Here is a 27,921-nt window from a genome sequence, read left to right as displayed (position 1 = left end):
GGGTTGCTGCTGCGTCTTTGGCCACAGAGGAACCGAGAACTGATGCTAATGTAGTAAAAATAAGCCATGCCCCGCTCAGCACGGTCGCTCAGTACAGCTTTACGGTCTGCACTCTCTCTGCATGTTACATCTGCCCCACCTGCAGTGCATCATGGTTTTGTCCATTAAAGAAGGAGTTTGCTTTATACTTAACCTTAGGGTTAAGTATAAATGCTCCAGTAGAACATAGGTCCAGCTGCTAAAAACAGAATAATTCTTACTGACAATTCCATTTATTGACTTTTTTTTAGGATACAAGACGCTCCTAAAATGCTTGTCCGGCATGTTCTGCAATCGAGAGCTTATCGGAATTATGGGGCCATCTGGTGCTGGAAAATCTACATTAATGAATATTCTGGCTGGATACAGGTGAGACTACCAATACTGCCATATAGCGACATTACTAGTATAACATTGGATAATATAATGGAAGATGTATGCCAAGTATCACATATTGTTTGTGAAATTTCATTTAGTCCCTTCTCTAAGAGATGTGTAACTTAAAAGTTAATTAAAAAAGTTAATAAAAAGAGTAAAATTAGTATCTGTGCCAGCTGAATACATTCCATAGGTCAGCACTGCAGCACAATGTTTATCTCTGCTGACTCACATCAGTATGGGTTATGAGTTCAATTCTCTACCAAGCTCCCTCTGCAGGGCTGCCATTAGGAATTTTGGGGCCCAGGACTGATTTCCAGCCTGGACTCCTTCTTCACTCCACTTACCGCCCCCCCAGCTCCTCTTCCGCTGTGCTGCCTACACTGCGCTCAGTGTGCCGAACGAAGCAGGTCCGCATGCTTCTTCAACTTAGGACGCCGGCAGCCAATTAAAATGTAGCATCGGCTGGTGAGCCAATCAGAGCTTGTGTACTTGCAGCCACTCTGATTGGCTAACGGTACGCGAGATCTGATTGGCACAAATCAAAAGCCGGTGCAGCATTTTAATTGGGACCTGCTTCGTTCAGCGCACTGAGCACAGCGCAGGCAGCATAGTGGTGGCAGTCAGGCGGGGTTTGCGGCGGGCTGGGCAAAATGAGCTGACTGGGTCCTTTTATCTCTCTCAGAGATGCTGGGCCCAGGACAGCTATACCCACAGCACCCCCCGAATGGTGGCCCTGCCCCTCTGTGTGGAGTTGGTATGTGGAGCGGGGAAGCCAGGCCTGAGTCTTAACTAACCTGCAGTGAAAGTTAATAGCATGCTCATTCCTTTCAATTGTTTGATTATAACCACCACCCCTCCCCTCCATTCTCATGTGAATTGCTGCATTGCTTTTAATTTGTGGATGCATAATGTAAAACAGATGCTTAACATTAATAAGAACAGGGCTAATTTACAAAGAACAAAATAGCAGAGGTGAACCATTATCTGTGCAAGTTTGTTAGACTCACATGAGGGGGGGGGGGGGCATATTTACTATGTTTTTATTTAGGTTTTTTTTTTGGGGGGGGGGGGGGGGGGGGAGGGCGAATCAGGTATTGAAGATGAAATTGACTGTAAATCTAAAATGCCACAGTCGTGTGGAAGTCGTGTTTGGAAGAAGCAATGCTCAGGCTTCTTTAGTGTAAAAATTTAAAATAATCAGGGAAAAACATGGAGTGGAACTCAATATATTGTGGGGTGAAAACTTCAAAACAGACTACATTGTGCAAGTGCAAAATCTGACTGACATTGACAATCGGGTTTCAATGGAAGTAACCCGACTGATCATAAATCGGTGCAGGGGTGGAACTCCTGGGTGTGGTATGACGGCCCGATAGTTGGGATTCCGATGGTCAGTATACCAACATCGGAATCCCAACCACTGGTACTCCGACATTGAAGCGAGTGCAAAGAAGCCCCTGCCATTTGAACAGCTGGGATTCTGATGTCGGTATACTGACTGTTGGGATCCCGACTGTCGGTCCATCATCTGGCATCTGAACTCCCCAGGGGAAGTAAGGTCCAGGATCCAGAGAACAAGCGTCCTTGTCACTGATGATTGTGCACAAATGTAAGAAATGTGTAAAGAACCATATGCATGAAATTGAAAATCTCAGTAAACCCTTTTCCCAGCAGAAGTGAGTAAAGGCTAGCATTTGAAGAGCTATATATATATAAGATACACAAACACACCACCTGCAAGACAGGAGAAGAAATAAACAGGACCTCAGTGGCACTGCAATGCTGGGATCTCCTAGAAAGCAATGACACGATAGTTACAGCACATCTGTATGGTCAGCTGATGTGCTCACATTAGGTAAAAATAGTTGTGGGCTAAGCTTAGGGCACAAGGGCAACATATGAAATGCAGCATTACTGCCAGATTCTAGAGATGATTGTGGCTCCAGAAGCACTTATCTGTGTAATCCTCAGTGGTTATTGGCCATATTGTGAAATGCTGCTGGGCCCAGCTGGTCACCCTGTGTACTGATACAGAGAAGGCAGGTAAGTGGAAGTAAGGGACATTTACGTTATTGCAGTTTGTCTCCATCCCACTAAGCTACTCCATAGTAATGTTGGTGCTATGGTCTATTTGCGGGAGGCTCTTGATTCTTGGGGTAATCCCCCCCCCAGGCCTGGAAGAGTAGGTGGTTCTCCCTTCCTAGTGAAGCAGGCAGATTGTTTGTTATATATCGGTCAACGTGGTATCTGTGGAAAGGGGCGGGTCTAAATGACATTATTGTGGCATTTAGCTCCACCCCCTCATTGTGGACCATTGAATCGTGGGTTTGTATGTATTTTGGGGAGGGGTCTAATGACAAAACAATTTGGCTCCACCCCCGGAAATACCTTGCAGTGTCTTTTTTCCAGGCTTCTGTGATGCCGGCTCTTCACAGATGTACCTTTTACTGAGCATATCCTGAACATCGTCATCATTTCTTAACTTTCACCAAGCTCCAGGCACTGACATGTGTCCTGTCTACAGACAGCCACATATACCTCTGTGTCCCAGGCTGCATAGTTTGTATTTGTGCCAACATGCCATATTGCAGTTTGGATATGCATACGCGCCAACTTCTGGTATATCCGATATACAGCTTGGATGGTGATTGTTAGTTGCTACCTTCTTTATAGGAGTTTGGGTCCGATTCAGATCTGATTTTTTTTCCCCTGATCCCAGTGCTGAGTAATTCTAGACTCACGCTGTGAAGGACACGAGGAGAAGGAGGCCGCTGCTGACGTCAGTGGCCCTCCCTTCCAACAAACAGGGAATGTCTTTATTTTCCAAGACACTCCTGGAAAACGCAGGCGTTAATCCCCCAAACCCCCGGCACCTGTCAATCATCTTGTGAATGCCTAGCTAAGGCTAACTTTTGCATGCTCTGTTCACAAGAGGACACCGCGTATGCGCACAGCATACCATGTGCATTCATGGGCTTTCCATAATCGTCAGGGATGCTAATTCACAGCCCTGTGTCATTCGTCTGAATTAGGCCCTTTGTTCTTTAGAGCATTGGTTCTCAAGCTCGAACCTAGAATATCAGCTTGGCTTTTTCACAGCACCTCCAGGCCAAATGATCCCTATAGGGAAAGTCATCAAAAATTATTAAATTAAGTGAATTGTACTGACCTGTCGCCCAGGATCAGGGGCGGATCCAGGAGAAAATGACAGCCACTTGTTTTACCATCACACTGTCAATAAATAATAAAATTTAGTCCTGGGCCTACAACCCGTGGCATCTCTGGAAGCACCCTGGGGTAGCCACCCAGTTTGCGAACCATTGCTTTAGAGAATTGTTTTCCCCAAAGATGTTGAGGTCTAGAAATGCTCCTTTTCCGCGTTCTAATTCCGGAGGGGGGAGTGTGGACGGCTACTGTAAAAGCCCATACACACTGGGTGACTGAGCTGAAAGTCGCTCAAAACAGTTGGTTTGAAAGGCTTTCAGCTCAAAGCCGCCCAGTGTGTATGGTCCGGCGATGAGCGGTGAGCACTGCTGTGCGCTCCTGCAACATCGCCGGGAAAGCCGCTCATCTGCTGGTTATTCCAGCAGATGAGTGGCTTTGAGGATGGCGTTGCATAGCGTTCTGCTATGCAACGCCGTCCTCCCCCCTCCGTCGGGCAGGGTGAAAGCCGCTCAGTGTGTATGCCCTTAGCGGCTTTCCCCGCAGTGATGAATGGGATCATCGCTGTCCATACACACTGGGCATAGTCGCCTAGTGTGTATGGACCTCAAGGCAGCAGAATTATCCATCAACATTAGGAGGTAAAATGTACTATCCCGCAACCTGCAGGCATTTGCAAGATCCCGGGGAGTCTGCCTGATGTTTTAAAGTGTCAATCATTTAAAAGGGAAAGCCAGGTTGGCTTGCCTCTTAAATGATTGGCACTTTAAAACACAGGGCGACAGTCCCATGGAGCAACCATATCCCCGGCGATTTCAGCTGAAATCGCCTCGTGTGTATGGGACTTACTGTAAGAAATAATGATTCGGACAACCATATTGGCAGAGAAAGGGTCGAATTTTTATTGAAATTTTTTGGTAAACCTAACTTGACTTAAGGCAAAAAACACAAAACATCCACCAGCCTGCAGTAGCCAGTGTTAACTGATAGCAAAACAAAAATTCCTTAAGGCCCCAACAAAAGTGGCAAGTAGCTAATCCTCAAGTTAGGCAGCACTGCCAGACCAAAATCTGATCTATTGTTTGAATACAACAGACTTAAGTTCCATCTACCGAGTGCCCGAATTTCATCCGCGGACCACCCCGCCAACAGTGGCAGCCGTTGCAGCTCCAATGTGGAAAGTATGTACTGTAGTCTACCGGTGATATTTCCAATTCTGAGATGCAGCATCTAAACACCCATCCAAACTGATATTGGGTGACTAGGAACCCATCAAGATACCTCAAACAGGCACCCGCACCAACATTCTGATGCTCAACATAAGCCATCGGACAGATACTGTGGTCCCGGCAACAACCCAGCTACCCCTACCAACCTGGTCAGTTTTTGAAAGCTGCATCTTGACCAAAACAATGTCCTGCACCATGAGAGACGAAACAGCCCGTTTAGAAGAAGCGACCAGTTCACCAATCCTAAATGCACCTTGATAGGCCATAGCAAAGGCCAACATGGTAGGGTGTCGTAACATAGTAGGCGAAGGATAATTTGGTGTTGGTTTTAGAAGGGAGATCATGGGCCATGTGACCACAAGTGGTCCCGCCTTAATGGGTTAGGAGATGGGACCACCATAAAAATGAGAAGAGGTGAGTTGTTAATGGCATTACTAGGGGGATCGTGGGCCATTTCTAGGCCATGAAATTTTCATCTTCTTGCCGTACATAGATCTGACGCATGACTGGCCTGGGGATGCACTGTCTGCAGCACATGGGACAGCTGGGATTTGTTGCCAGTCCATTGGCATATGCAGCTTGATTAATATTTCTGGTAGAACAGTCCCCAGCTCTCTATTCTCAAACTCCATCAGACAGATCACACACACAAATGTTTCGCTTCATCCTCTGCAGCAATGTAAGTTGGGAACCCGCAGATGTCTGCCACCATGGGTTGGTTATTCGGCCCGCTGATCTCTACAACCCTGGCTGGAAGATTATTCCTACTGATCTCTGCTTCCATGGCCTAGAAATCCTCATCCTGTCTGTTGATCTCTATAATCATGGCTGGGAGGTTCCACCCACTGATCTCTAGCACCATGGCTGGGAGATTCTGCCCACTGATATCTAGCACCATGGCTGACCGGAGGTAATGCATGTTGATCGCTACCCTGATGGCTGGGAGATTCGGCCCGTCCTCTGCTGGTTGCTGAGAGGCTTGTAGAAGATGACGTGGACCAGGGAGATGATTTGGGCTTGGTCTGTCTGTCTGTCTTATCAGGAGCAGAAGGAAGAGAACGGTCTCTGTCTCTGATCTCCCTTTGATGTCTCTGTAGATAAGCAGATGTTTCTCCTGTTGATGGATGTTCATGAGTTTGTTGTTGAGTTCTCTTTCTTCTTCGGCACTCGAATCATAGCCTCTCTTCAAATGTAATCTTGGAAGAGTTATCTGAAAAGAATTACATTATATAGTAGTCCTAATAATTTGCCTATAGATAATATGAACAAATCAATTTTCGATCAATATATTGAGTTACAGCAATAACATTTTGATATATCATTTAATAATGAGATTGTTAAATTTATTGCAGTTATTTTTTAAAGTAATTTTGAGGGTACTTGTGTAATAGCATGGTGCCCGGCTACGCTACGTTGTCAGCGTAGGCTAAGCTACGCTGTCAGCGTAGCCCAACAGCCGCCTAGCGTAGTTAGCGTAGTGACTCTGCGGCAGCCCAACGGCTGTCTAGCATAGTTAGCGTAGTGACAGCCCAATGGCTGCCTAGCGTAGTTAGCGCAGTGACTCCGCGGCAGCCCGTCTCTGTCCCCGGCAAGCCTAGAGAGCACCTCACACAGTGTCGATAACCGCCAGATCCCCTGCATTGGCGGACGCCGGCAGATAGGGGATCATACGGGCGCCAGCGGAGAGGTGCTCCATCTGCCTGAGACTCGGTGAGCCACGAGCCCAAAACGTGGTGAACGCAGGGAGCCCTGTGAGGGGACGTGGAATACATGTAAAGTAATCCGCTGCGCTCACCACACTTTATAAAATCAACTCCACGCCGATGTGGATGAACAGGTCGGGGGGACGCAAAAACGCGGCCACTCGCGACGCTTCGGGCCGGCGTGGATAGTGGGTGTGTTTCAGGAACACATACTGGCCATGGGAACACTACGCTGAATCTGACAGGGACACTGACTGCGCTGGCCGTGGGAACAATACGCTACTTCTGTCTGACTACGCTAGCCACGCGAACACTACGCTGATTCTGACAGGGACGCTATGCTAACTACGTACCTGGCACCATGCTTTTACACAAGTACTATTTTTTTTTTTTTTTTACTATTTTTGAATAAAGAAAGAGCAATGGTACAAGGGCATCCTTGAAAGTGAGAGGTCCAAGACACGATTCACGCTGAATCATAGCTGTCCCTGGTATTCAATGCTGGTAATCGGGACATTTAATAGAGGGGGTGGGGCTACAATGACATAATCGCTCATCCACACGTCCACCCATGCCCACTATTATACTCTCCTGTATGGGACAGCCAGGAAGTCTGCAGGCATGTTGCACTCAGACCCAGTGGCGTAACTAGAAATTTTGCTCCCCCCTGCCAAAAAAAATTCTGGCGCCCCCCCTCCCATTTTTGTTAAAAGAAAAACAGTTTCTTGGCAATTAGGTTACCAGTGCGAACAGTAAAAATATGCCCTCCCTCCCCCCCCCCCCCAAAATTAAAGAAAAACACAAAATAATTTATGAAGAACCAATTCTTATTAGACAATATGCCACACACTGTATGCTTGCGAGCAGGGCCCTCCTCCCTCCATATCGGTTTGTATCTACCCAGTTTTTTTAATCACTGTTGTTTACAATTGTGAAACGCAACTGAATATGCTGCGCTATATAAGAAACTATAAATAAATACATTATACCACACACCATAATGACCCTTACACATTATGCCACATACTGTAATGTCCATAACACAGTTATGCCAATACACATTACGCCACAACGTAATACCCATTGCACATTATGGCGTGGGGGGCAGCACTCTGAGACTTAATACAGGCGGCGGATCAAGGTGAAACTGGGTGCATTTAATAACGTTTCGGGGAGCTAGTCCCCTTCATTAGATGGCACACAATAGTGAAGACATTACAGATATAAGGATACTCAACAATCGATGCCGGGGGAAACCGTCCATCCGTCCGCCCATCCACGCTGCCCGCCTCCATCTCCATCCAGCGCCGATGACGTCATAACCCGGCGGCTGTATCATGCAGGAGGTGGCTGCGTTGTCAGGGATACAGAGACTCTTCTCCTGGCATCTCCTCGGCAGCATCTAACAAGAGTGCACATGTGAATTAAAAATTGCAAAAAACGTATGTACAGTGCTTTAAAGAAGAGGAGCGTTCATGCTCCATTTACAGTGATTATAATATAGGTAAAAAAATGTTTTGAAAAAAGACAAACTTATTACACTTAACGCTGACATTACTTGTATATCTTAATAATCATGGAAAGCACCTTGAGGGACACAGTATGATCCTATGTGGAGAACAGTTCAGAGTTATGATTTGTTTAACATATAAAACCAGTCACTGAGAACATTTTATAAACAATTATTTTCAAAAAAATTACTCAGACCAAAGACTTGTTAAGACCTCGCAGCCACAAGGTGTCTAAATGATATATCCAATGGGACTCTTAACTGTAGCAACTTTTTTGCTCTGTTTCCCCCTCTAATGCTGGGGGCACATGGTCTATGATTTTATATTTAAGCGTAGCCATGTTATGTCTAAAACTGGCACCTTGCGGCCACAAGGTCTTAACGAGGCTTTAGGTCTGAGTAATTTTTTATAAAATAATTGTTTATAAAATGTTCTCAGTGACTGGTTTTATATGTTAAACAAAAACGGGGGAGGAGACAGCATCAGAGAGAGAGGGGGAGGAGACAGCTCCAGAGAGAGGGGGAGGAGACAGCGTCAGAGAGAGGGGGAGGAGACAGCGTCAGAGAGAGGGGGAAGGAGACAGCGTCAGAGAGAGGGGGAAGGAGACAGCGTCAGGGAGAGGGGGAGGAGACAGCGTCAGAGAGAGGGGGAAGGAGACAGCGTCAGAGAGAGGGGGAAGGAGACAGCGTCAGGGAGAGGGGGAAGGAGACAGCGTCAGAGAGAGGGGGAAGGAGACAGCGTCAGAGAAGGGGGAAGGAGACGGCGTCAGAGAAGGGGGAAGGAGACGGCATCAGAGAAGGGGGAAGGAGACGGCGTCAGAGAGGGGGGGAAGGAGACGGCGTCAGAGAGAGGGGGAAGGAGACGGCGTCAGAGAGAGGGGGAAGGAGACGGCGTCAGAGAGAGGGGGAAGGAGACGACGTCAGAGAGAGGGGGTAGGAGACAGCGTCAGAGAAGGGGGAAGGAGACAGCATCAGAGAAGAGGGAAGGAGACAGCGTCAGAGAAGGGGGAAGGAGACAGCGTCAGAGAGAGGGGGAAGGAGACGGCGTCAGAGAGAGGGGGAAGGAGACGACGTCAGAGAGAGGGGGTAGGAGACAGCGTCAGAGAAGGGGGAAGGAGACAGCGTCAGAGAGAGGGGGAAGGAGACAGCGTCAGAGAGGGGGGAGGAGACAGCGTCAGAGAGAGGGGGGAGGAGACAGCGTCAGAGAGAGGGGGGAGGAGACAGCGTCAGAGAGAGGGGGGAGGAGACAGCGTCAGGGAGAGGGGGAAGGAGACAGCGTCAGAGAGAGGGGGAGGAGACAGCGTCAGAGAGAGGGGGAAGGAGACAGCGTCAGAGAGAGGGGGAAGGAGACAGCGTCAGGGAGAGGGGGAAGGAGACAGCGTCAGAGAGAGGGGGAAGGAGACAGCGTCAGAGAAGGGGGAAGGAGACGGCGTCAGAGAAGGGGGAAGGAGACGGCATCAGAGAAGGGGGAAGGAGACGGCGTCAGAGAGGGGGGGAAGGAGACGGCGTCAGAGAGAGGGGGAAGGAGACGGCGTTAGAGAGAGGGGGAAGGAGACGGCGTCAGAGAGAGGGGGAAGGAGACGACGTCAGAGAGAGGGGGTAGGAGACAGCGTCAGAGAAGGGGGAAGGAGACAGCATCAGAGAAGAGGGAAGGAGACAGCGTCAGAGAAGGGGGAAGGAGACAGCGTCAGAGAGAGGGGGAAGGAGACGGCGTCAGAGAGAGGGGGAAGGAGACGACGTCAGAGAGAGGGGGTAGGAGACAGCGTCAGAGAAGGGGGAAGGAGACAGCGTCAGAGAGAGGGGGAAGGAGACAGCGTCAGAGAAGGGGGAGGAGACAGCGTCAGAGAGAGGGGGGAGGAGACAGCGTCAGAGAGAGGGGGGAGGAGATAGCGTCAGGGAGAGGGGGAAGGAGACAGCGTCAGAGAAGGAGGAGGAGACAGCGTCAGAGAGAGGGGGAAGGAGACAGCGTCAGAGAGAGGGGGAAGGAGACAGCGTCAGATAAGGGGGAAGGAGACAGCGTCAGATAAGGGGGAAGGAGACAGCGTCAGAGAAGGGGGAAGGAGACACCGTCAGAGAAGGGGGAAGGAGACAGCGTCAGAGAAGGGGGAAGGAGACAGCGTCAGAGAGAGGGGGAAGGAGACAGCGTCAGAGAAGGGGGAAGGAGACAGCGTCAGAGAGAGGGGGAAGGAGACAGCGTCAGAGAGAGGGGGAGGAGACAGCGTCAGAGAGAGGGGGAGGAGACAGCGTCAGAGAGAGGGGAGGAGACAGCGTCAGAGAGAGGGGGGGGGGGACAGCGTCAGAGAGAGGGGGAGGAGACAGCGTCAGAGAGAGGGGGAGGGGGCAGCACCAGAAAATGAGAGTGGGGGCCTAAAATACTATAATACCTATACCTATAATACCTCATTATACCAGACAGCAGCCTCGGTGGGAGCACAGGTCAGCCAGGGACTTCTTATGGGGGTGGGCACTTTACGGCATTAGGCCACGCCCCCTAAATGCCCGCGAATCGCGGGGCTTCTGGAAGCCAGCCAGGAGGGTGAGAGAATGGACGCAGGGATGCGCTGCAGCTTGAGGGGGGAAGGTCAAGGTGAGCGGGCTCCGGCTAAGGGGAGCAGGGAGCTCAGCCAGTGCTGACTGAGTGACGCTGCTCTTTGGCGCAGCCGCAGTCAGGAGGAATAGTGGGCACGGTGTAACAGGGAGCTGCCTCTGTGGCTGTCTGTGTGGGGACGCTCAGTGACCGGGTCACTAAGCACCCTCACACAGACAGACAGTCAGAGGCAGAGTAGTACAGGATGTATTGGCTGCTGCAGGCAGCCGCAGCAGCAAAGGAGAGAGCTTTCGCAGGATGCCTGCTTTTAGCTCTGAGAGTGCCGTGACACACTTGTCCGGCACAAGGCGCCCACGCAGCCCCCGCTCCCCCAAGCAGCGGCGGGGGCTGCCTTACGGTATTTCCGCCACTGCTCAGACCAACATAAGCAGGAAACACCTCACATCCACAATTCATCCTCACATGTGAACTATCTAACACCACACCGTCTATTGCTGCTGGCAACATTTTCCCAACCCCGGGCCTCGTGCAATCCCCACTATCTCCTCTTTCCACCTCAAAACTTCCCATCCAGTTCATGCTTATAATCCTTGCAACCTGACCCACATACTGTATCTCACCTACCCTTCCTCCCCATTCCCTGTGCAGTTGGGAACACAACATCTGGTAGTAACAGACTTGCAATCATTCATGATCTATTAATATCAGATTATCTCACACCCTATTGCCAGATAATTTTGACATTTGCGGGTCTGCGGGAGGGGGCAGGACTAAAATTATGTGACCATCGAATGATTTCACCCCCCGCATGCCAGGCTGTGAATGGATGTTTATGCAAAACATCCATTTGCATGCGTGCCAGGTATATTTGGCGTACGATCAGGGACAATCGGTCGTGAGGGCAGCATTTAGGCCCCATAGCAAAGGTTTGTAAGGGCCCCTATTGATCTAGTATTTATTTACCAATACTAATAAATGTATATAGCACATCTAACTTACAGAGGGAAGATGGGCCCCCAAAGCTCTGGGCCCTGTAGCAACTGCACCCCCTGCACCTATGGTAGTTATGCTCTTGCCTGCAGCCCTGCCCCACCCACGCCGACACACACTGACTGCTCCCAGTCGCTATTGTTTAAAAAAACATTGGGCAGCAACTTTAACGATGTACAGTAGTTCTCCGCCATCGATGGTAAAACTATCATCGATAAATTTCAGACATTAATGGCCGATGGTCAACCCTGCTATTGCTGTAGTACAGCTGAAGGAGTTGCTTTTAACAGTGCTTGAACAGACTCCATCTCAGATCTTGTTTTTGCCTGAAAATAAGGAATTTGGTACTTACCGATAATTCCCTTTCACCGAATCAGCAGGAGACACTGCAGTCATTACATGTGGGGATAGAGTAGGTGTACTGGAGGAGTGGCACTTTAAGAAAACTTTACTGCTGCTGGCTCCTCCCTCCTCTATCCCCACCCAGACCCCAGTCTTAGAAAAACTGTGTCCGAGAGGAGAAGAGAGACCAGGGCCTGCCCGGTAGGGAACGGAGCTAAAACATAAACAGAGTTAGTAGACAATGCACATAACGTGAACATACTAACAAAACATAACACATAGGATTTTTGAAAAGATCCCTATGTACTAATAATAACTATGCAACAAACATTGCAACAATAGAAAGAACGTATCTTTCACACACACAAACCACACTAACATCATGGCAGGAGAACCAGTGCTGGGTGGGCGTGCAGTGTCTCCTGCTGATTCGGTGAAAGGGAATTATCGGTAAGTACCAAATTCCTTATTTCACCTACATGCAGCAGGAGCCACTGCAGTCATTACATGTGGGGATACATACCCAAGCTTTTAAGTTCGGGCGGGAGAGCTCTGGGGCTCCTGTAACACTGCCCTACTAAAAGCCGTAGCCGAGCTGGCGAAGGTATCAAACCGATAAAACTTTGCAAACGTGCTAGATCCCGACCAGGTAGCCGCTTTGCACACTTGTGTCAAGGAGACACCTCTCGCCATGGCCCAAGAAGTACTTACTGACCTCGTGGAGTGCGCTGACACTCCCGATGGTACCTTCTTTTGTGCATACAAGTAGGCTTCCCTAATTGTACAGCAAATCCATCTTGCCAAAGTCCTTTTTGTCGCAGGCCAACCTCTCTTAAGTGCATCGTAGAGCACAAAAAGGCTGTCAGATTTCCTTAGATGTTGGGTTCGCCTAACATAAACCTGTAAGGCTCTGACTACATCCAGAGAAGCATCTTCACCCTGAAGAACTGGTACAACAATAGGCTGGTTTACATGAAATGCAGAAACCACCTTAGGAAGGAAATTCCTGCTAGTACGTAGTTCAGCCCTGTCCCTGTAAAAGGTAAGGAAAGGAGACTTACACGATAGGGCTCCTAATTCAGAAACCCTACGTGCTGAGGCCAAAGCCAGCAGCATCACCGTCTTCCAAGTCAGGAATTTGAGATCCGAGGTGTCCAGTGGCTCAAAAACATCTGACTTCAAAAACTCTAGAACCACCACTAAATTCCATGGTTCCGTAGGAGCAGTGAACGGTGGTTGAAGTCGAAGTACTCCTTTAAAAAAGGTTTGTACCTCAGGAATCAGCGCTATCCTGCGATGGAAGAATACTGAGAGGGCTGAAACCTGGACCTTGAGAGAAGCAAGCTTCAAACCTGATGCAAGTCCCGCCTGCAGGAATTCAAGAAGTCTAGCCAGAGAAAAGATTGCCTTAGGCACCTTCCTAGCCTCGCACCAGCGGATGTATGACTTCCATATTCTATGGTAGTGAGACGCTGTTACATCCTTCCTTGCCTTAAGCATTGTAGGAATGACCGTTCCTGGTATACCTCTTCTCTTCAAAAGTTCGGCCTCAACCTCCACGCCGTCAAACGTAGACGAAGCAAGTTTTGGTAGACGAATGGACCTTGCTGCAGCAGGTCTTCTCGCAGCGGCAGGTGCCAAGGTTCCTCCACCATCAGGTCCCTGAGGTCGGAGTACCACGGACGCCTGGGCCAATCTGGAGCGATTAAGATGACTTCTGCTGCTCCCCTCTTTATCCGTTTGAGTACCTTTTGAAGTAACGGAATAGGAGGGAAGAGATATACCAGGTCGAAGTCCCAGGGAATGGAGAGGGCATCCACTGCCGCAGCCGCTGGATCCTGAGCCCTTGCACAATACTGGGGAAGTTTGTGATTCAGTCTGGATGCCATGAGATCTATCTGTGGCATCCCCCATCTCTGAACCAGCTGTTGGAAAACCTCCGGATGAAGACCCCACTCTCCCGGGTGGAGGTCCTGCCTGCTGAGGTAATCCGCCTCCCAATTTTCCACTCCTGGAATAAAGACTGCGGAGAAACCGGTGGTGTATGTTTCTGCCCAGGACAGAATCGGGCGGACTTCCCGCATGGCTGTCCTGCTCCTGGTGCCCCCTTGTCGGTTGATATAGGATACTGCCGTGATGTTGTCCGACTGTATCCTTACCGGCAAACCGACAAGAAGGGGGTGGGCCTGTGCCAGTGCCAACCTGATAGCCCGTAACTCCAAGATGTTTATGGGTAAGCGGGCTTCCTGGCTGTTCCAAAGACCCTGGAAGGTGCGACCCAGCGTGACCGCACCCCAACCCCGAAGGCTGGCATCTGTGGTCACCATAGTCCAGACCTGAGACTGGAAGGAGCGACCCTTGGTAAGGTTGGATGTATTCAACCACCACTGAAGAGAGAGTCGAGCTTCCTTGGAAAGAACAATGGTCTTGTGGATTTGAAGATGGGATCCCGACCATTGAGCTAGAAGATTGCCTTGAAAGGTCCTGGAATGAAACCTTCCGTAAGATAGGGCCTCGAAGGCTGCCACCATCAGGCCTAACAGCTTGGTGCACAAATGCACCGATACTCTGCGAGGCGTCAGGACCTGACGAACCCTCTGCTGGATGACTGTGACCTTGGATAATGGCAGAAAAACCCTTTCCTGGACAGTGTCGAACAACAGACCCAGAAACAATATCTTCTGTGTTGGTTCCAGCTGAGACTTTTTGAAATTCAGGATCCAACCATTCTGAACTAGGAAGTCGCAGGTAGTCCGGGCATCCTGTTGTAGTTTTTGTGGAGAGGATGCTTTCAGGAGAAGATCGTCCAGATAGGGCACAATCGTTATCCCCTGAATCCGAAGGGCTGATATCATGCAAGCCATAACCTTTGTGAAGGTTCTTGGAGCTGATGAAAGACCGAAAGGGAGTGCTCTGAACTGGTAATGCTGATTGCGAATCGCAAACCTGAGGAACCGATGGTGTGGTTCCCAGATCGGAATATGCAAATAGGCATCCTTTATGTCCAGTGATAAGAGAAACTCCCTTGGCTCCAGGCTTGCAATGACTGACCTTATAGATTCCATCTTGAACCTGTGGTACACGATGTAATCGTTGAGGTGCTTCAGATTGAGAATGGGCCTTACCGAACCGTCCGGTTTCGGTACTAGAAAAAGACTTGAGTAATAACCCAGCTTTTCCTGAGCTTTGGGGACAGGTATAATGACCCCTGCTTGTAAAAAACTTTGAATGGAGTTGACCAAAGCTGCTTGTGTTGTTACTAAAGCAGGTAGGCCTGTTGTAAAAAACCTGTTCGGCGGAGCCTGAACAAACTCCAGTTTGTACCCATGTTCCACAATCTGAAGCACCCAACTGTCTCGACAGTGAGACCTCCAGACGTTCTCGAAGAGGGATAACCTTGCGCCCACCTTGGGATCCCCCAAATGGGCGGGAAGCCCGTCATGCCACAGGTTTGTCTGCAACCTTGGTTTCTGCACGACGGGTAGAGGTAACTGCGGTTGTGGCTCCTCTGCCACCTCTGCCTCTGCGTCCTCGAAAGGACGAAAAACCTCCCCTGGCACGTCCTCTGAATGAGGCGCCCCCTCTAAAAGCCCGAAAGGACGGTGTAAATTGTCTCTTCGGTGGGGGAGTGGCCGAAGGGAGGAAGGTAGACTTACCTCCGGTAGCTTGAGCAATGAGCTTGTCAAGCTCAGGCCCAAACAACATATCTCCCGCATAAGGCAAAGCTTCTACTGCCTTTTTTATGTCGGCCTCCGCCTGCCAAGATCTTAACCAGATAGTACGTCTGGCCAATACCGCTGAAGCTGAGATTTTAGCACCCAACTCAGCTACATCTGAAGCAGCTTCTCCTGTATAGACAGCTGCATCTTTAACATACAGAGCCAGCTGTAGCAGTTCGTCACGGGGCCTACCGCTCTGTAAACCCAACGCAAGCTCTTCAGACCATTTCTCCATGGCCTTACTGACCCAGGCTGAAGCTAAGGCTGGTCTGAGTAAGACCCCTGCCGTTGTATAAATAGTTTTTACCGTTGTCTCAAGACGGCGGTCAGGGGCCTCCTTTAGAGCCACTGCCGCCGGAACTGGAAGCGTGGTCCGCTTGGAGAGCCTGGACAGCGAGACATCAGCTGGAGGCGGAGTCTCCCATTTTTCTCTAGATTCTTGAGAAAAAGGGTAAAGTAACTTCATGCGCCTAGACAATTGGAATTTTCTGTCTGGCGTTTTCCATACATTTAGGAGAGGTCTGTCTAATTCAGCCGAATCAGGGAAGGTAACCTGCTGTTTTTGTGTCCGCCCAAATAAGGACAAAGGAACCGGAGTATCGTCCTCCACCAAATTAAGTGTGGTGCGAACAGCCTGAATCAGGCCCTCTACCCCCTGAGGATCATCACGCTGTAGCGCCTCATCCTGAATGAATTCAGGTTCATCTACCTGAAGCAAATCCACATCGTCCTCCCCATCAGTATCATTATCATCCTGTAATAGACCTATGGGAGATCTGGGACGCTTTTGTGAAGGCCGTGAAGGCCCAGCTACAGGGTTGGACCCAGAGGCCACAGATTGCATAAGCGTCTTAACCCAGGCTGGTTCAGTAGAACCCATAATGGACAGGTGAGCATGAAATCTCTCCCTGTCCTTCCTGGAAGCAGCTAATTCTGCAGCCAATCCAGCCAACACATTCTGTAGTAAAGGCTCAGAAGATTCTGACTGAGAAGCCTGTGTCTGAGGCTCCACTTCCTGTGTGTGCTTTGCCTGATAACAAGATTCACACAAAGAGACACCCTTTATATGCTGGGTGAACTGCTCCTTACAGGACTTGCATGTAAAAACCTTAAGGGCAGCCTTGGAGGCAGCTTTTCCTGCCATACTGTCAGTGTATGAGATTAGTTATAAAATCACACACACACACACAGACACAATATACAAGAATGCACAGACTTGTAAAGCAACAGATACTATTCCTAAAACAGCGGAGCTGAGCTAGGATAGGGAGGGGGAGCCTTCCGCCCTTGTATCAGAGATTATGCACAATCTCTGTAAACTGTGCACAAAAAATAATCCCCCAGTAACTTACAGACCTGCTCTGTAGTGGGTAAGGGGGGCGCTGGACTGCAGTGCGTGCGCTGGAGCGCTGTACACGATGTCCTCAGATCAGCCTTGCGGAGGTACAGCAATGGCGCCGGCAGCAGGGAGAGAGGAGAGAAAGAAAGGGCGTCTCTTGCTGACGTCACCTAAGCCCTCCCTCTCCCTCCGGCGCGTAGTTTTACTAGAGCGGAGCGCTGTGTACAGCCTCCGCTCTGATGCTGTCCCCACTGACGCTCCCCAAAATGGCGGCCGTCAGACTACAGGCTGCTGAATCATTGAGAACGGGTGCGCCCGCCCGTCTCAGGCCACATTTCGGCGCACAGCGCCGCTTACCTGCAGCGATGCTGCCTTCATCCCTGGAGCAGTGGCCAGGCCTTGGACCCGTAACGCGAGCCGCGTGCAGCTGCGGCGGGTCCCCGATGCGGTGGCACCGGTGGCCGGGTGCATAGAAGGCGCACTGCGGGCAGTGGCGACCAGCACCCCTCCAGGTCCCTCGGAGCAGGCAGACCCTGCGGAGGGGTCTGCCTGTGATCAGCAGTCAAAAAAATAAAAATATTTTCAAAAGAAAAAGTAAAAATAAAAGTAAAAAAGACCTAACTCCCTGAGGAGAATAGGCCCAGAGAACCTACTCCTCCGGGCACTTTTTCTAAGACTGGGGTCTGGGTGGGGATAGAGGAGGGAGGAGCCAGCAGCAGTAAAGTTTTCTTAAAGTGCCACTCCTCCAGTACACCTACTCTATCCCCACATGTAATGACTGCAGTGGCTCCTGCTGCATGTAGGTGAAAAGTCTTTGCTCCTCTTACTTGAATTCATGTTGAATTCACTGCTATAATGTAATTTACTCCAGAAATGCACATTGTGTGCCAGCACGTCAGATTCCCTGTGCTGTGTGCCAGCTCAGCTTATAAAGAGTGCAGTGTCTCTTGCTTAGTATATCCAATCTGTCTGAAATGAGCTTTACCAGTGATACACATACAGTACTGCAGCAGCACCCCTGTACACAGGGCCGGCAACAGAAATCTTGGGGCCCCATACATTGATATTTCTGGGGGCCCCCACCCCCTTAAGCACTAGTAGTTGTGTGGAGCAGGGATGAATGGTGGGCATATTGGTGGCGAGAAGTCCCATTTAATAGCTGCCACAGTGCAGTCTCACTTCTGAACTGACAGCTACTACACATTTTGCCACACACCGTAATGCCTGCTACACATTCTACCACACACCATAATGCCCATTACACATTATGCCACACACTTTAATGCTCATTACTTATTTTTCCACACACTATGATGTCCATTACATATTATGCCACACACCATAATGCCTATTACACATTAGGCCACAAAACATAATGCCTATTACATATTATACCATACATTTTAATGCCCATTACTTATACCACACACCATAATACCATAATGCCAATAACACATTAGGACACACGCCATAATGCCCATTACATATTATGCCACACGTCGTAATGCCCATTAGACATTTTGTGGTCAAGTGACATCACTTGACCACAAAACTCTGTGATTTGCGGGACACTGAGAGGGGGCGGGGCTTAAATGATGCAAAATTATGCCCTTGCATCATATTAGCCCCGCCCCCTCTCTGCGGACCCAAGATTTGCGGTAATATAATCAGTGGGGAAGGGGGGTGCGGGGGCTCTGGCCGGCAGGCAGGAGACTTGTCCACCTGGCCGGGGGTGGACCGGATTTTCGGGAGCCTCCCAGCTATTCCAGGAGGGTAGGCAAGCCTGGGTTATATGCTCAGTGGTGTAGTAATTAGGGTGCTAAAAATAACAAGTGTATCTGACCAGAAGCTCAGAAACTAAAAAATATATATGTTAAAATGTATTAGGATGCAATTTTTTTAGACAGCTATCACGTTTGATATTTGGACACAAATCACACATGTAATAGGGTGTGCATTTTTTAGACCAAGCCAGAATCACTTGCGATTTCTGATGATGTTTTAGTATCGGGAATGTGCGTTTTTTTTAGTAAGAGTGTGCGGTTTTTGGTAAATCTATAAACAGCCCAGGGTCCACCTCCCTGGGCATAACGAGCCCCAGGCTCTTTGTGCTGGTCCTGATTTCCCAAATGGGGGGGGGGGGGAATTGGTGTAGTTCCTCCATACTTAACCCCTTCCCGACATTTGACGTACATTTACGTCATGAAAAATTTTGAGCCAGAACTGCATTTTTGTGTAAAAAATTACATTTTTTTACACAAAAATGCAGATCTGGCTCAAAATTTTTCATTTTCGCAAGGAATGAAGGAGACAAAGCACCCCAAAATCTGTGCCCCAATTTCTCCCGAGTACGGCAATGCCTCACATGTGACCAAAAAATACCAGTTGGGTGCATGGCAGGACTCAGAAGGGAAGGAGTGATATTTGGATTTTGCAGCACAGATTCTGGTTGAATGACCCCTGAAGCACCCATACAGTGGAACCCCCCCACAAGTGACCCCATTTTGCAAACTACACCCTTCAGGGAATTCATCAGGGGGTATAGTGTACATTTCAAACCCCCAGGGGTTTCACCAATTTTGATACAACTGAGCTGTGAAAATGAAAAATTAAATTTTTTCATTTTCACAGCCCTGTTGTATCAAAATTGGTCAAACCCCTGGGGGTTTGAAATGTACACTATACCCCTAAATGAATTCCCTGAAGGGTGTAGTTTGCAAAATGGGGTCACTTGTGGGGGGGTTCCTAAATTTTAGCATCTTATGGTGCCTAGAAACCTACATGGTGCCTAAAAAATAATCTCATAAAAAGGAGGCTCCAAAATCAAGTAGGTGCTCCTTCTATTATGAAGCCTGTGGTTTGGTCAACGTGCACACTAGGGCCACATATAGGATATTTTTGAAAACAAAAGAATTGGGGGAATCAATTTTTAGTCACATTTCTCTAGTAAAATCTACTGTGTTCCTTAGAAAAATGTATTAAAATTGCAAATCTGCAAAAAAAAATGAAATTTTGAAATTTCACCTACACTTTGTTTTAATTCCTGTGAAACACCTAAAGGGTTAACAAACTTCCAAAATGCTGTTTTGAATACTGTGAGGGGTGCAGTTTTTGAAATGGCATCATTTATGGGGGTGTCTAACATACAAGTCCCTCAAAGTCACATCAGAACTGAACTGGTCCCTAAAAAAATCAGTGTTTGAAATTTTCTTGAAAATTTGCTATTCATATTGTAAGCCTCCTAGTGTCCAAAAAAATTACAAGGAAGTTGAAATAATGATGGAAACATAAAGTAGACATATGGTCTATGTTAGTTATTAACTATTTTGAGTGGTATGATTATTTGTCTCACAAGCAGAAAATTTAACATTTTGCAAATTGCTAAATTTTCCATTTTTTTACGACATTTTGGTATTTTTCACAAAAAAACACAGACTGTATCGACCCAAATTTACCACTAACTTGAAGTACAATGTGTCACGAGAAAACTATCTCAAAATCACTGGGATAAGTAAAAGCAAAAAAAAGTTATACCCACTTAAGTGATACATGTCAGATTTGAAAAAAATGGCTCTGTCAGGAAGGCAAAAACTGGCTCTGTCAGGAAGGGGTTAAGAAACCAACACCGGGCTCTTGGACCAGTCCTTGTTCCAAAAATATAGGGGATAAAATAATAGGGGTCCCCATTATCTTGAACCTGGCTGGTCAGCCCTAGACGGGATCCCTGGGGGAGAGGGGACCCCCCAATAAAGGGGGTTCCCCTCCAGGCTATTTTTTTTTTACAAACATCACTGTGTCTAGAGAAAATGTCCCCGGGCGAAGCAGGGGCGGGTCCCTATTGTATGGAAATAAAACCACGCAGCATATCATTGTGTTTGAATCACTGGGCCTGATTCAGACCTGTTCACTAGACTGCGTGTAATCTCAGCCTAGCGAACAGGGAAATGCCCGCATCCTCCGCACAAACCCCATCAGTAGCAGTAACGGTAACACATCCCCTCGCATACGGGAGAAATCATTTGATGGTCGCTCAATACTTACTTTTCAGATGGCCGTTGTACTCTGAATTCGAGCAGGCCGTTCTAAGCAGGCATCACCATGCCTGTGTTAGCAGGGGAATGCTGGGCGTTCCCCTGCTGCCACCCCCTTCCCACCCCTTACTGAGCGTACAGCTCAGCAAGTGTGAAACTCACCCAAAGCCATTCGTTCCCGGGGGTTGCACATGCGCACACCCCGAACATCGGGACGAATTTGACCCATAACAAATGGGTCTGAATCGGCCCCGCGGTGCCTTTATTATAGATATGCAATGCCATTCCTTATCCCTTCCACACCTGGCGTGGTGGCCGCTGAAGAAAAAGCGTAGCTCTGCAAATGGGGCGTGGCTTTGCCGGTGTAGACATGGCTGAGTGTTCCAACCCCTCTTTCCATCACTCACGGGGTCTGGGAGATGCGTGCTGACCCCAGAGACTGCTCTGTCTGCAGCACCCAGGTTCTGTCACAACTATGCGAACTGTGAAACTTGCCAAAGGTGCCACCATCGGCCGGGGGAGCGAATTTGGACTGCACCGAGCAGGTCGGAACCCCCCATGTGACATGCAGTTTTCTATTCAAGGACAAGTAACGTGTCTCACTGTAGCCGACTGTAAACCAAACTGTAATCTTAATTCTCAAACATACTGTTCTGTTTCTCAGTACTTTCCCATAACGCCTTTGTCACCACCTTCCAGGGACAGCGGAATGACTGGCGAGATCCTAGTGAATGGAAAGCTGAGAGAACTCCGAACATTCCGGAAGATGTCATGCTATATCATGCAGGATGACATGTTACTGCCGCATCTGACTGTTATGGAGGCCATGATGGTGAGAAAATAGCCATGTGATTAACTCCGCAGCCTGTGAATAAATGTAAGGTGAATGTACAGCAGTGGTTCCCAACCCTGGTCCTCAAGTACCCCCAACGGTGCATGTTTTGCAGGTCTCCACACAGAATCACAAATGCTATAATTAGCTCCACCTGTGATCTTTTCAAATGTGCCTGAATAATGAGTGCACCTGCCGGGTGGCCTGGAAAACGTTTTCAGTTGGGGGTACTTGAGGACCAGGGTTGGGAACCAGTGATGTACAGCAATCATAGAGAGAATATAAAAGCTGAGAGTTTGATTCTGGTGTTGGATCTGGATTCATCTTCATGTTATGGATTTGGCCAAATACCCTTTAAATGTTTTGGTCCGGATTCATTTTTTGGTTTGGTTAAACATTGATTAAAAAAAAAAAAGATCTGAATTGTGAATTGGTTCAGTTCGAATCTTCTAGAGGGGGATCTGGACTGGGTTTGGATCCACAAAATTCAGGTGGATTGGGATTTCTGTAGAACTGAATCATCTATCTCTTGCTGAGAGGAAACTACTACACCCGAACGGGAAGGGATAAGCAGTAACGGATGTGGACCCATGTGCCGAGCCTCAATGTGCAATGTAGCGTCAGATTCCTGGAACAAGTGCGCCCTGTTGAGCTGTGTAGAGCAACTTTAAATTTGCCCTGCAACAGCAGCAAAACACCACTCAATCTGCTTGTTTTCCATCCCGTTTGCACCTGACAGTGTGGAGTGGTGCGTCTGCGACATGCTGCACCCATGGGAACGCCTGGCATTTCATGGGCGTTCCCATGAAAATTCTGGAAATTTCCATGGCAATGACACGGGTGCGGGAGGCGTGCAGCTGATGTCAGTGGATGTCAGCTGCCCGCCCGCTTCCCGCACAGGGTGCTTGCAGATGTAACACACCAGAGAGGTGTCTTACATCTGCGAGTGCTGTACAAATCATTTGACTAGAAGGAGAGAATACCAACACCCATTGCAGAATTGTGAGGTCATTGCTAATCACAGAGACCCACCCTAAAAGACACCTGTGAACACCTGCATTTTTTCAGACACACCCAGAAAATGCCATGTTTCCGCCCCCCAAACGCTGGCTTCCTGTCAGCTAAACTGTGACTGCACTGCGATTGTTAGGCGTTTGCATTTTCATTTGGAATTTAAAGTTACGCATGAGCAATTATAATCAGCGCATTGCTATGTTGGAGAATGCCGGTACTCGCGAGTGTTTAGTTGTGAGTACCTCGTTTGTGTCACTCTGGGCAGAAATCATTTGTTAGAGCTGAGGATTCAGGGGTGAATTTATGAAGCTTGGAGAAGTGTTATCTATCCCCATAAAGAACGTTATGAGCAAGGTGATAATGGTTCAGCCAATCAGCTCTTACCTGTCAATTTACATATTGTAGCTGATTGGCTGAACCATTATCACCTTGCTCATAACGTTCTTTATGGGGATAGATAACACTTCTCCAAGCTTCATAAATTCACCCCTCAGTGTTGTTTTTTACTTGTCTCTAGTTGTGAGTACCGGCATTTTCCGGCTTAAGTGCCCAGCGGCTTAAAACAGCATCACTGCCCCAGTTTTGAAGGATTTCTGCTCGCAACCCAGTACGGGTGCGAGCAGAAATCTACTAGTCAGGGTTTGCCGGCGCTATTCACAGCACAGAGATTAGCATTAACCCCAAAAACATGAGCCACAAACAGTGCTGCCACCAGAAATTGTGGGGCCCAGGACTGACAAAATAGGAAACCCCTCCCCCTTGTTACACAAAATATTTTGGACAGATATTTTGTTCGTTCCCCGCTAGTCGGCAACTCACACTGTTCCCCAGTGGCAGATTGATATCCATGTCAGTGCTATAATCTACATGCACCGCTGAGCATCCTGTGGTGCCTGGGCCACTGTATTGGGTGGTGTACCCCCTGCGGGTGATCAGACTGCTGCTTGCAGTGTCCATATTGAAGTGCTACCTAGAGTTGCTCACATGAAAGAGGTGGCTGCACACCAGGGACTGGCTTCTGTCTGGACCAGATTATACCTTATGGGGGCCACAAGGAACTAAGTAGGGCCCCCACCAATAAAAGTGATGCAGCCGCAGCCTCACTATGCCTCTGCACAATAGTAATAATGATACAAAAAAACAACAGGACAGGCATCATTTATGGGGTACATTGGGGCAGTGGCAGCTAGGTGCCATCTTGTAGTGCCAGGGTGCTGGCTGAAGCACCCCATCACAGCTGCTGAGGATGGAAAACTAGCATGCACACATACTGTAGTGGTGTACACAAACACACTGTACAGTGCAAGTGCTGTCAGTACCCCGAATTATCATGCCCTCAGCCACCATAGTATTAGTACTTCTGCACTTCTAACACAGGAAGTTCAGCAGCATGCAGCAGCCTGGGCAAGTCAAGCGCCGAACACATCCAGCCCTGTCTGCTCTGCTTGTCATCCTGCTCCTCTGGCTACTGCTGCCACCTGAGCCCTGTTTGGCGGGTGTTGTGAGGCGCTTTCCCCGGGCCCCCCTCTTCAGAGTGGCAGGGCCCGGGACAAGTGTCCCCATAGCACCCCCCTGATGGGGGCCCTGGCCACAAGATATTTCAGTGTTAGAAGATATTACATTTAAATTCCACCTGCAGTCAGCATCTTATTGTATTTACTGTATTGATCTTTAAGCTTATTTCTGTCACATAGGTTTCCACAAACTTGAAACTCAATGAGAAGATGGATGTTAAACGAAAGCTGGTGAGTTTAGGTTGGGAAGTTACAGTATGATGTGTGAGTTTGGTTATATATAGATTACTGACTTTTACCCCGTGTTTGGGTTTTCTCCGGGTACTCCAATTTTCTCCCACAAGCCAAAAACCTACTGGTTACTATCCCTAGGGTATATTATATATGCAGGGTTCGCAAATACGCGCTATAGCGCGTATTTTACCCTGAAACGGCCACCGGGGACTCAGTTTGTAAAACTGAAGGGGTCCCCGAGGACGCGCTGAGCTGCGCCTGTGAGCCGCCGTTAGCCAATCACAGCAGCGGCAGCGCCGGGACCCAATCATTACACAGTGGCCGCCCGGCAGCCAATCATTGCAGGTGCGCGCCCTGCAGTTAATAAAGCCGCGCGCCCTGCCATATTTTGTGAGAGCAAGTTCACCGCGGCGCGGTCAGTGTCTGTGTATCCTTCTGCCGCCCCCCGTTCATTCTGCTGCTGAGAGCGGGGGACGGGATGGCTGTAACAACTGACAGCCACTCTCGTCATAAGGAGGTGAGCGGGCTGTCAGCCCAGTGGGGGACTGGATGTGGCTGGAAGAGCTGACACGCTGCTCAACTCAAAGCAGCGTTTCAGCTCTTCCAGCCACATCCAGTCCCCCCGCCTCGCAGACAGCCCGCTCACCTACTCTTTCATCAGCTTTACCAGCCCCCCCACCCCCCCCCCCGGGCAGCGAGCAACAAATGCGCCCCCACCCTTGTGGCAACCAGAATAACCCCCACCCCCCTGGCAACCAGAATACCCCCCTGGCAACCAGAATAACACCCCCCCCCCCCCCTGCGCCAACCAGAATGTAACCCCTGCAAGCAGCATGTAACCCCTGCAAGGAGCATGTAACCCCTGGCAACAAGCATGTAGGTAAGCAGCACTTATTTGCTATAATACATACTGGGCATTACATTGTGTGCTATAATACATACTGGGCATATCGGTGTGTGCTATAATGTGTACTGGGCATAACTGTGTGTGCTATAATGTGTACTGGGCATTACGGTGTGTGCTATAATGTGTACTGGGCATAATTGTGTGTGCTATAATGTGTACTGGGCATATCTGTGTGTGCTATAATGTGTACTGGGCATTACGGTGTGTGCTATAATGTGTACTGGGCATAATTGTGTGTGCTATAATGTGTACTGGGCATAATTGTGTGTGCTATAATGTGTACTGGGCATAACTGTGTGTGCTATAATGTGTACTACTATGTGACCACACCACTTCCCCAAAAAAACATGCCCATAATTTTTAGCGCGCGCCTCCGGCGCGCACTGTCCCTGTTTTCGGGTTTATATAGTTTCTAGTATACTTGTATCTTTATGCGAGTGGGCCAACGGTGTGTGCTATAATGTGTACTGGGCATTACGGTGTGTGCTATAATGTGTACTGGGCATTACAGTGTGTGCTATAATGTGTACTACTATGTGACCACACCACTTCCCCAAAAAAAAACATGCCCTAAATTTTTAGCGCGCGCCTTCGGCGCGCACTGTCCCTGTTTTCAGGTTTATATAGTTTCTAGTATACATGTACCTTTATGCGAGTGGGCCAACGGTGTGTGCTATAATGTGTACTGTGCATTACAGTGTGTGCTATAATGTGTACTACTATGTGACCACACCACTTCCCCCAAAAAAACATGCCCTAAATTTTTAGCGCACTGACCCTGTTTTCAGGTTGATATAGTTTCTAGTATACATGTACATTTATGCAAGTGGGCCAATTGATACTTACCCCCCCAACCCACATGTGCCATGCTGGGGAGAAGGGGAGAGGAGGCTTTATTCCGTTAGGACCCAGAAAAGGTCCGGTAGGACCCCAATTTTTAGAAGTGAAGGGTCCCCGGGACCCACTTTTTTGGGTGGTTTTCGCGAACACTGATATATGTGTGTGCATGTGGTAGGGAAAATAGATTGTAAGCTCCATTGGGCAAAGGCTGATGTGAATGGCCAAATGTTCTCTGTAAAGTGCTGCAGAATATGGATCCGATTCAGACCCATTCATTATGGGCCAAATTCGTCTCCGTCCCTGATGTGTTTGCGCATAAACGCATGTGCAAACCCTGTTCACTCTGTAAGGGGAGCGAAGGGGGCGGACACTCAGTAAGGGGAGGGAAGGGGGCGGACACTCAGTAAGGGGAGGGAAGGGGGCGGACACTCAGTAAGGGGAGGGAAGGGGGCGGACACTCAGTAAGGGGAGGGAAGGGGGCGGACAGTCAGTAAGGGGAGGAAAGGGGGCGGACACTCAGTAAGGGAAGGGAACGGGGCGGACAGTCAGTAAGGGGAGGGAACGGGGCGGACAGTCAGTAAGGGGAGGGAACGGGGCGGACAGTCAGTAAGGGGAGGGAACGGGGCGGACAGTCAGTAAGGGGAGGGAAGGGGGTGGACACTCAGTAAGGGGAGGGGGCGGACACTCAGTAAGGGGAGGGAAGGGGGCGGACACTCAGTAAGGGGAGGGAAGGGGGCGGACACTCAGTAAGGGGAGGGAAGGGGGCGGACAGTCAGTAAGGGGAGGAAAGGGGGCGGACACTCAGTAAGGGGAGGGAACGGGGCGGACAGTCAGTAAGGGGAGGGAACGGGGCGGACAGTCAGTAAGGGGAGGGAACGGGGCGGACAGTCAGTAAGGGGAGGGAACGGGGCGGACAGTCAGTAAGGGGAGGGAACGGGGCGGACAGTCAGTAAGGGGAGGGAAGGGGGTGGACACTCAGTAAGGGGAGGGGGCGGACACTCAGTAAGGGGAGGGGGCGGACACTCAGTAAGGGGAGGGAAGGGGGCGGACACTCAGTAAGGGGAGGGAAGGTGGCGGACACTCAGTAAGGGGAGGGAAGGGGGCGGACACTCAGTAAGGGGAGGGAAGGGGGTGGACACTCAGTAAGGGGAGGGAAGGGGGTGGACAGAGGGCGGCAGCAGGGGACTGCCCAAAGTTTTATGGGCGTCCACAAAAAAACGCTGGGCGTTCCTTTGCTAATGCAGGCGTAGCTATGCCTGTTTGGGATGTGCGGCTGACGTCACATGACATCAGCGCCGGACCCAAATTCGGAGTAGAGCGGCCATCTGAAAACAAAGTATTGACTTACTTTTGAGACCGAAGGCTGTAAAAACCATTTGGTGAGCGACCATCGAATGATTTCTCCTCCGTGCAGCCGCATGCGAGCGGATGTGTTACTGTACACGTTCCCTCGCATGCTACCAAGGGGATTCACACTGCCAGGCGATGGCGGGCATTCGGGCTGGAGGCGAGCAGCATTTACCTGTTCACATGGCTTCAATTACACGCAGCCTAGCGAACAGATCTGAATCAGGCCCTTTGTGTGCG

General features: G+C 49.3%; 1 protein-coding gene across 3 annotated transcripts in view; it reads left to right on the top strand.

Annotated features, from left to right (window-relative positions):
• ABCG4 (ATP binding cassette subfamily G member 4) overlaps positions 1–27,921 on the top strand; it is a 66,835-nt gene that overhangs the window by 21,207 nt on the left and 17,707 nt on the right. For all 3 annotated transcript variants that reach the window (XM_083162485.1, XM_083162484.1, XM_083162486.1), the window contains 3 exons: positions 291–408; positions 21,693–21,825; positions 24,534–24,584. In XM_083162485.1, coding sequence (XP_083018611.1) covers positions 291–408; positions 21,693–21,825; positions 24,534–24,584 — 302 coding nt within the window. The remainder of the gene's footprint in view (positions 1–290; positions 409–21,692; positions 21,826–24,533; positions 24,585–27,921) is intronic.

Source organism: Crinia signifera, chromosome 19 (genome assembly GCF_055691185.1).
Source record: "Crinia signifera chromosome 19, ASM5569118v1, whole genome shotgun sequence".
Taxonomy (NCBI): domain Eukaryota; kingdom Metazoa; phylum Chordata; class Amphibia; order Anura; family Myobatrachidae; genus Crinia; species Crinia signifera.
This window is presented reverse-complemented; position numbering and strand designations above follow the sequence as displayed.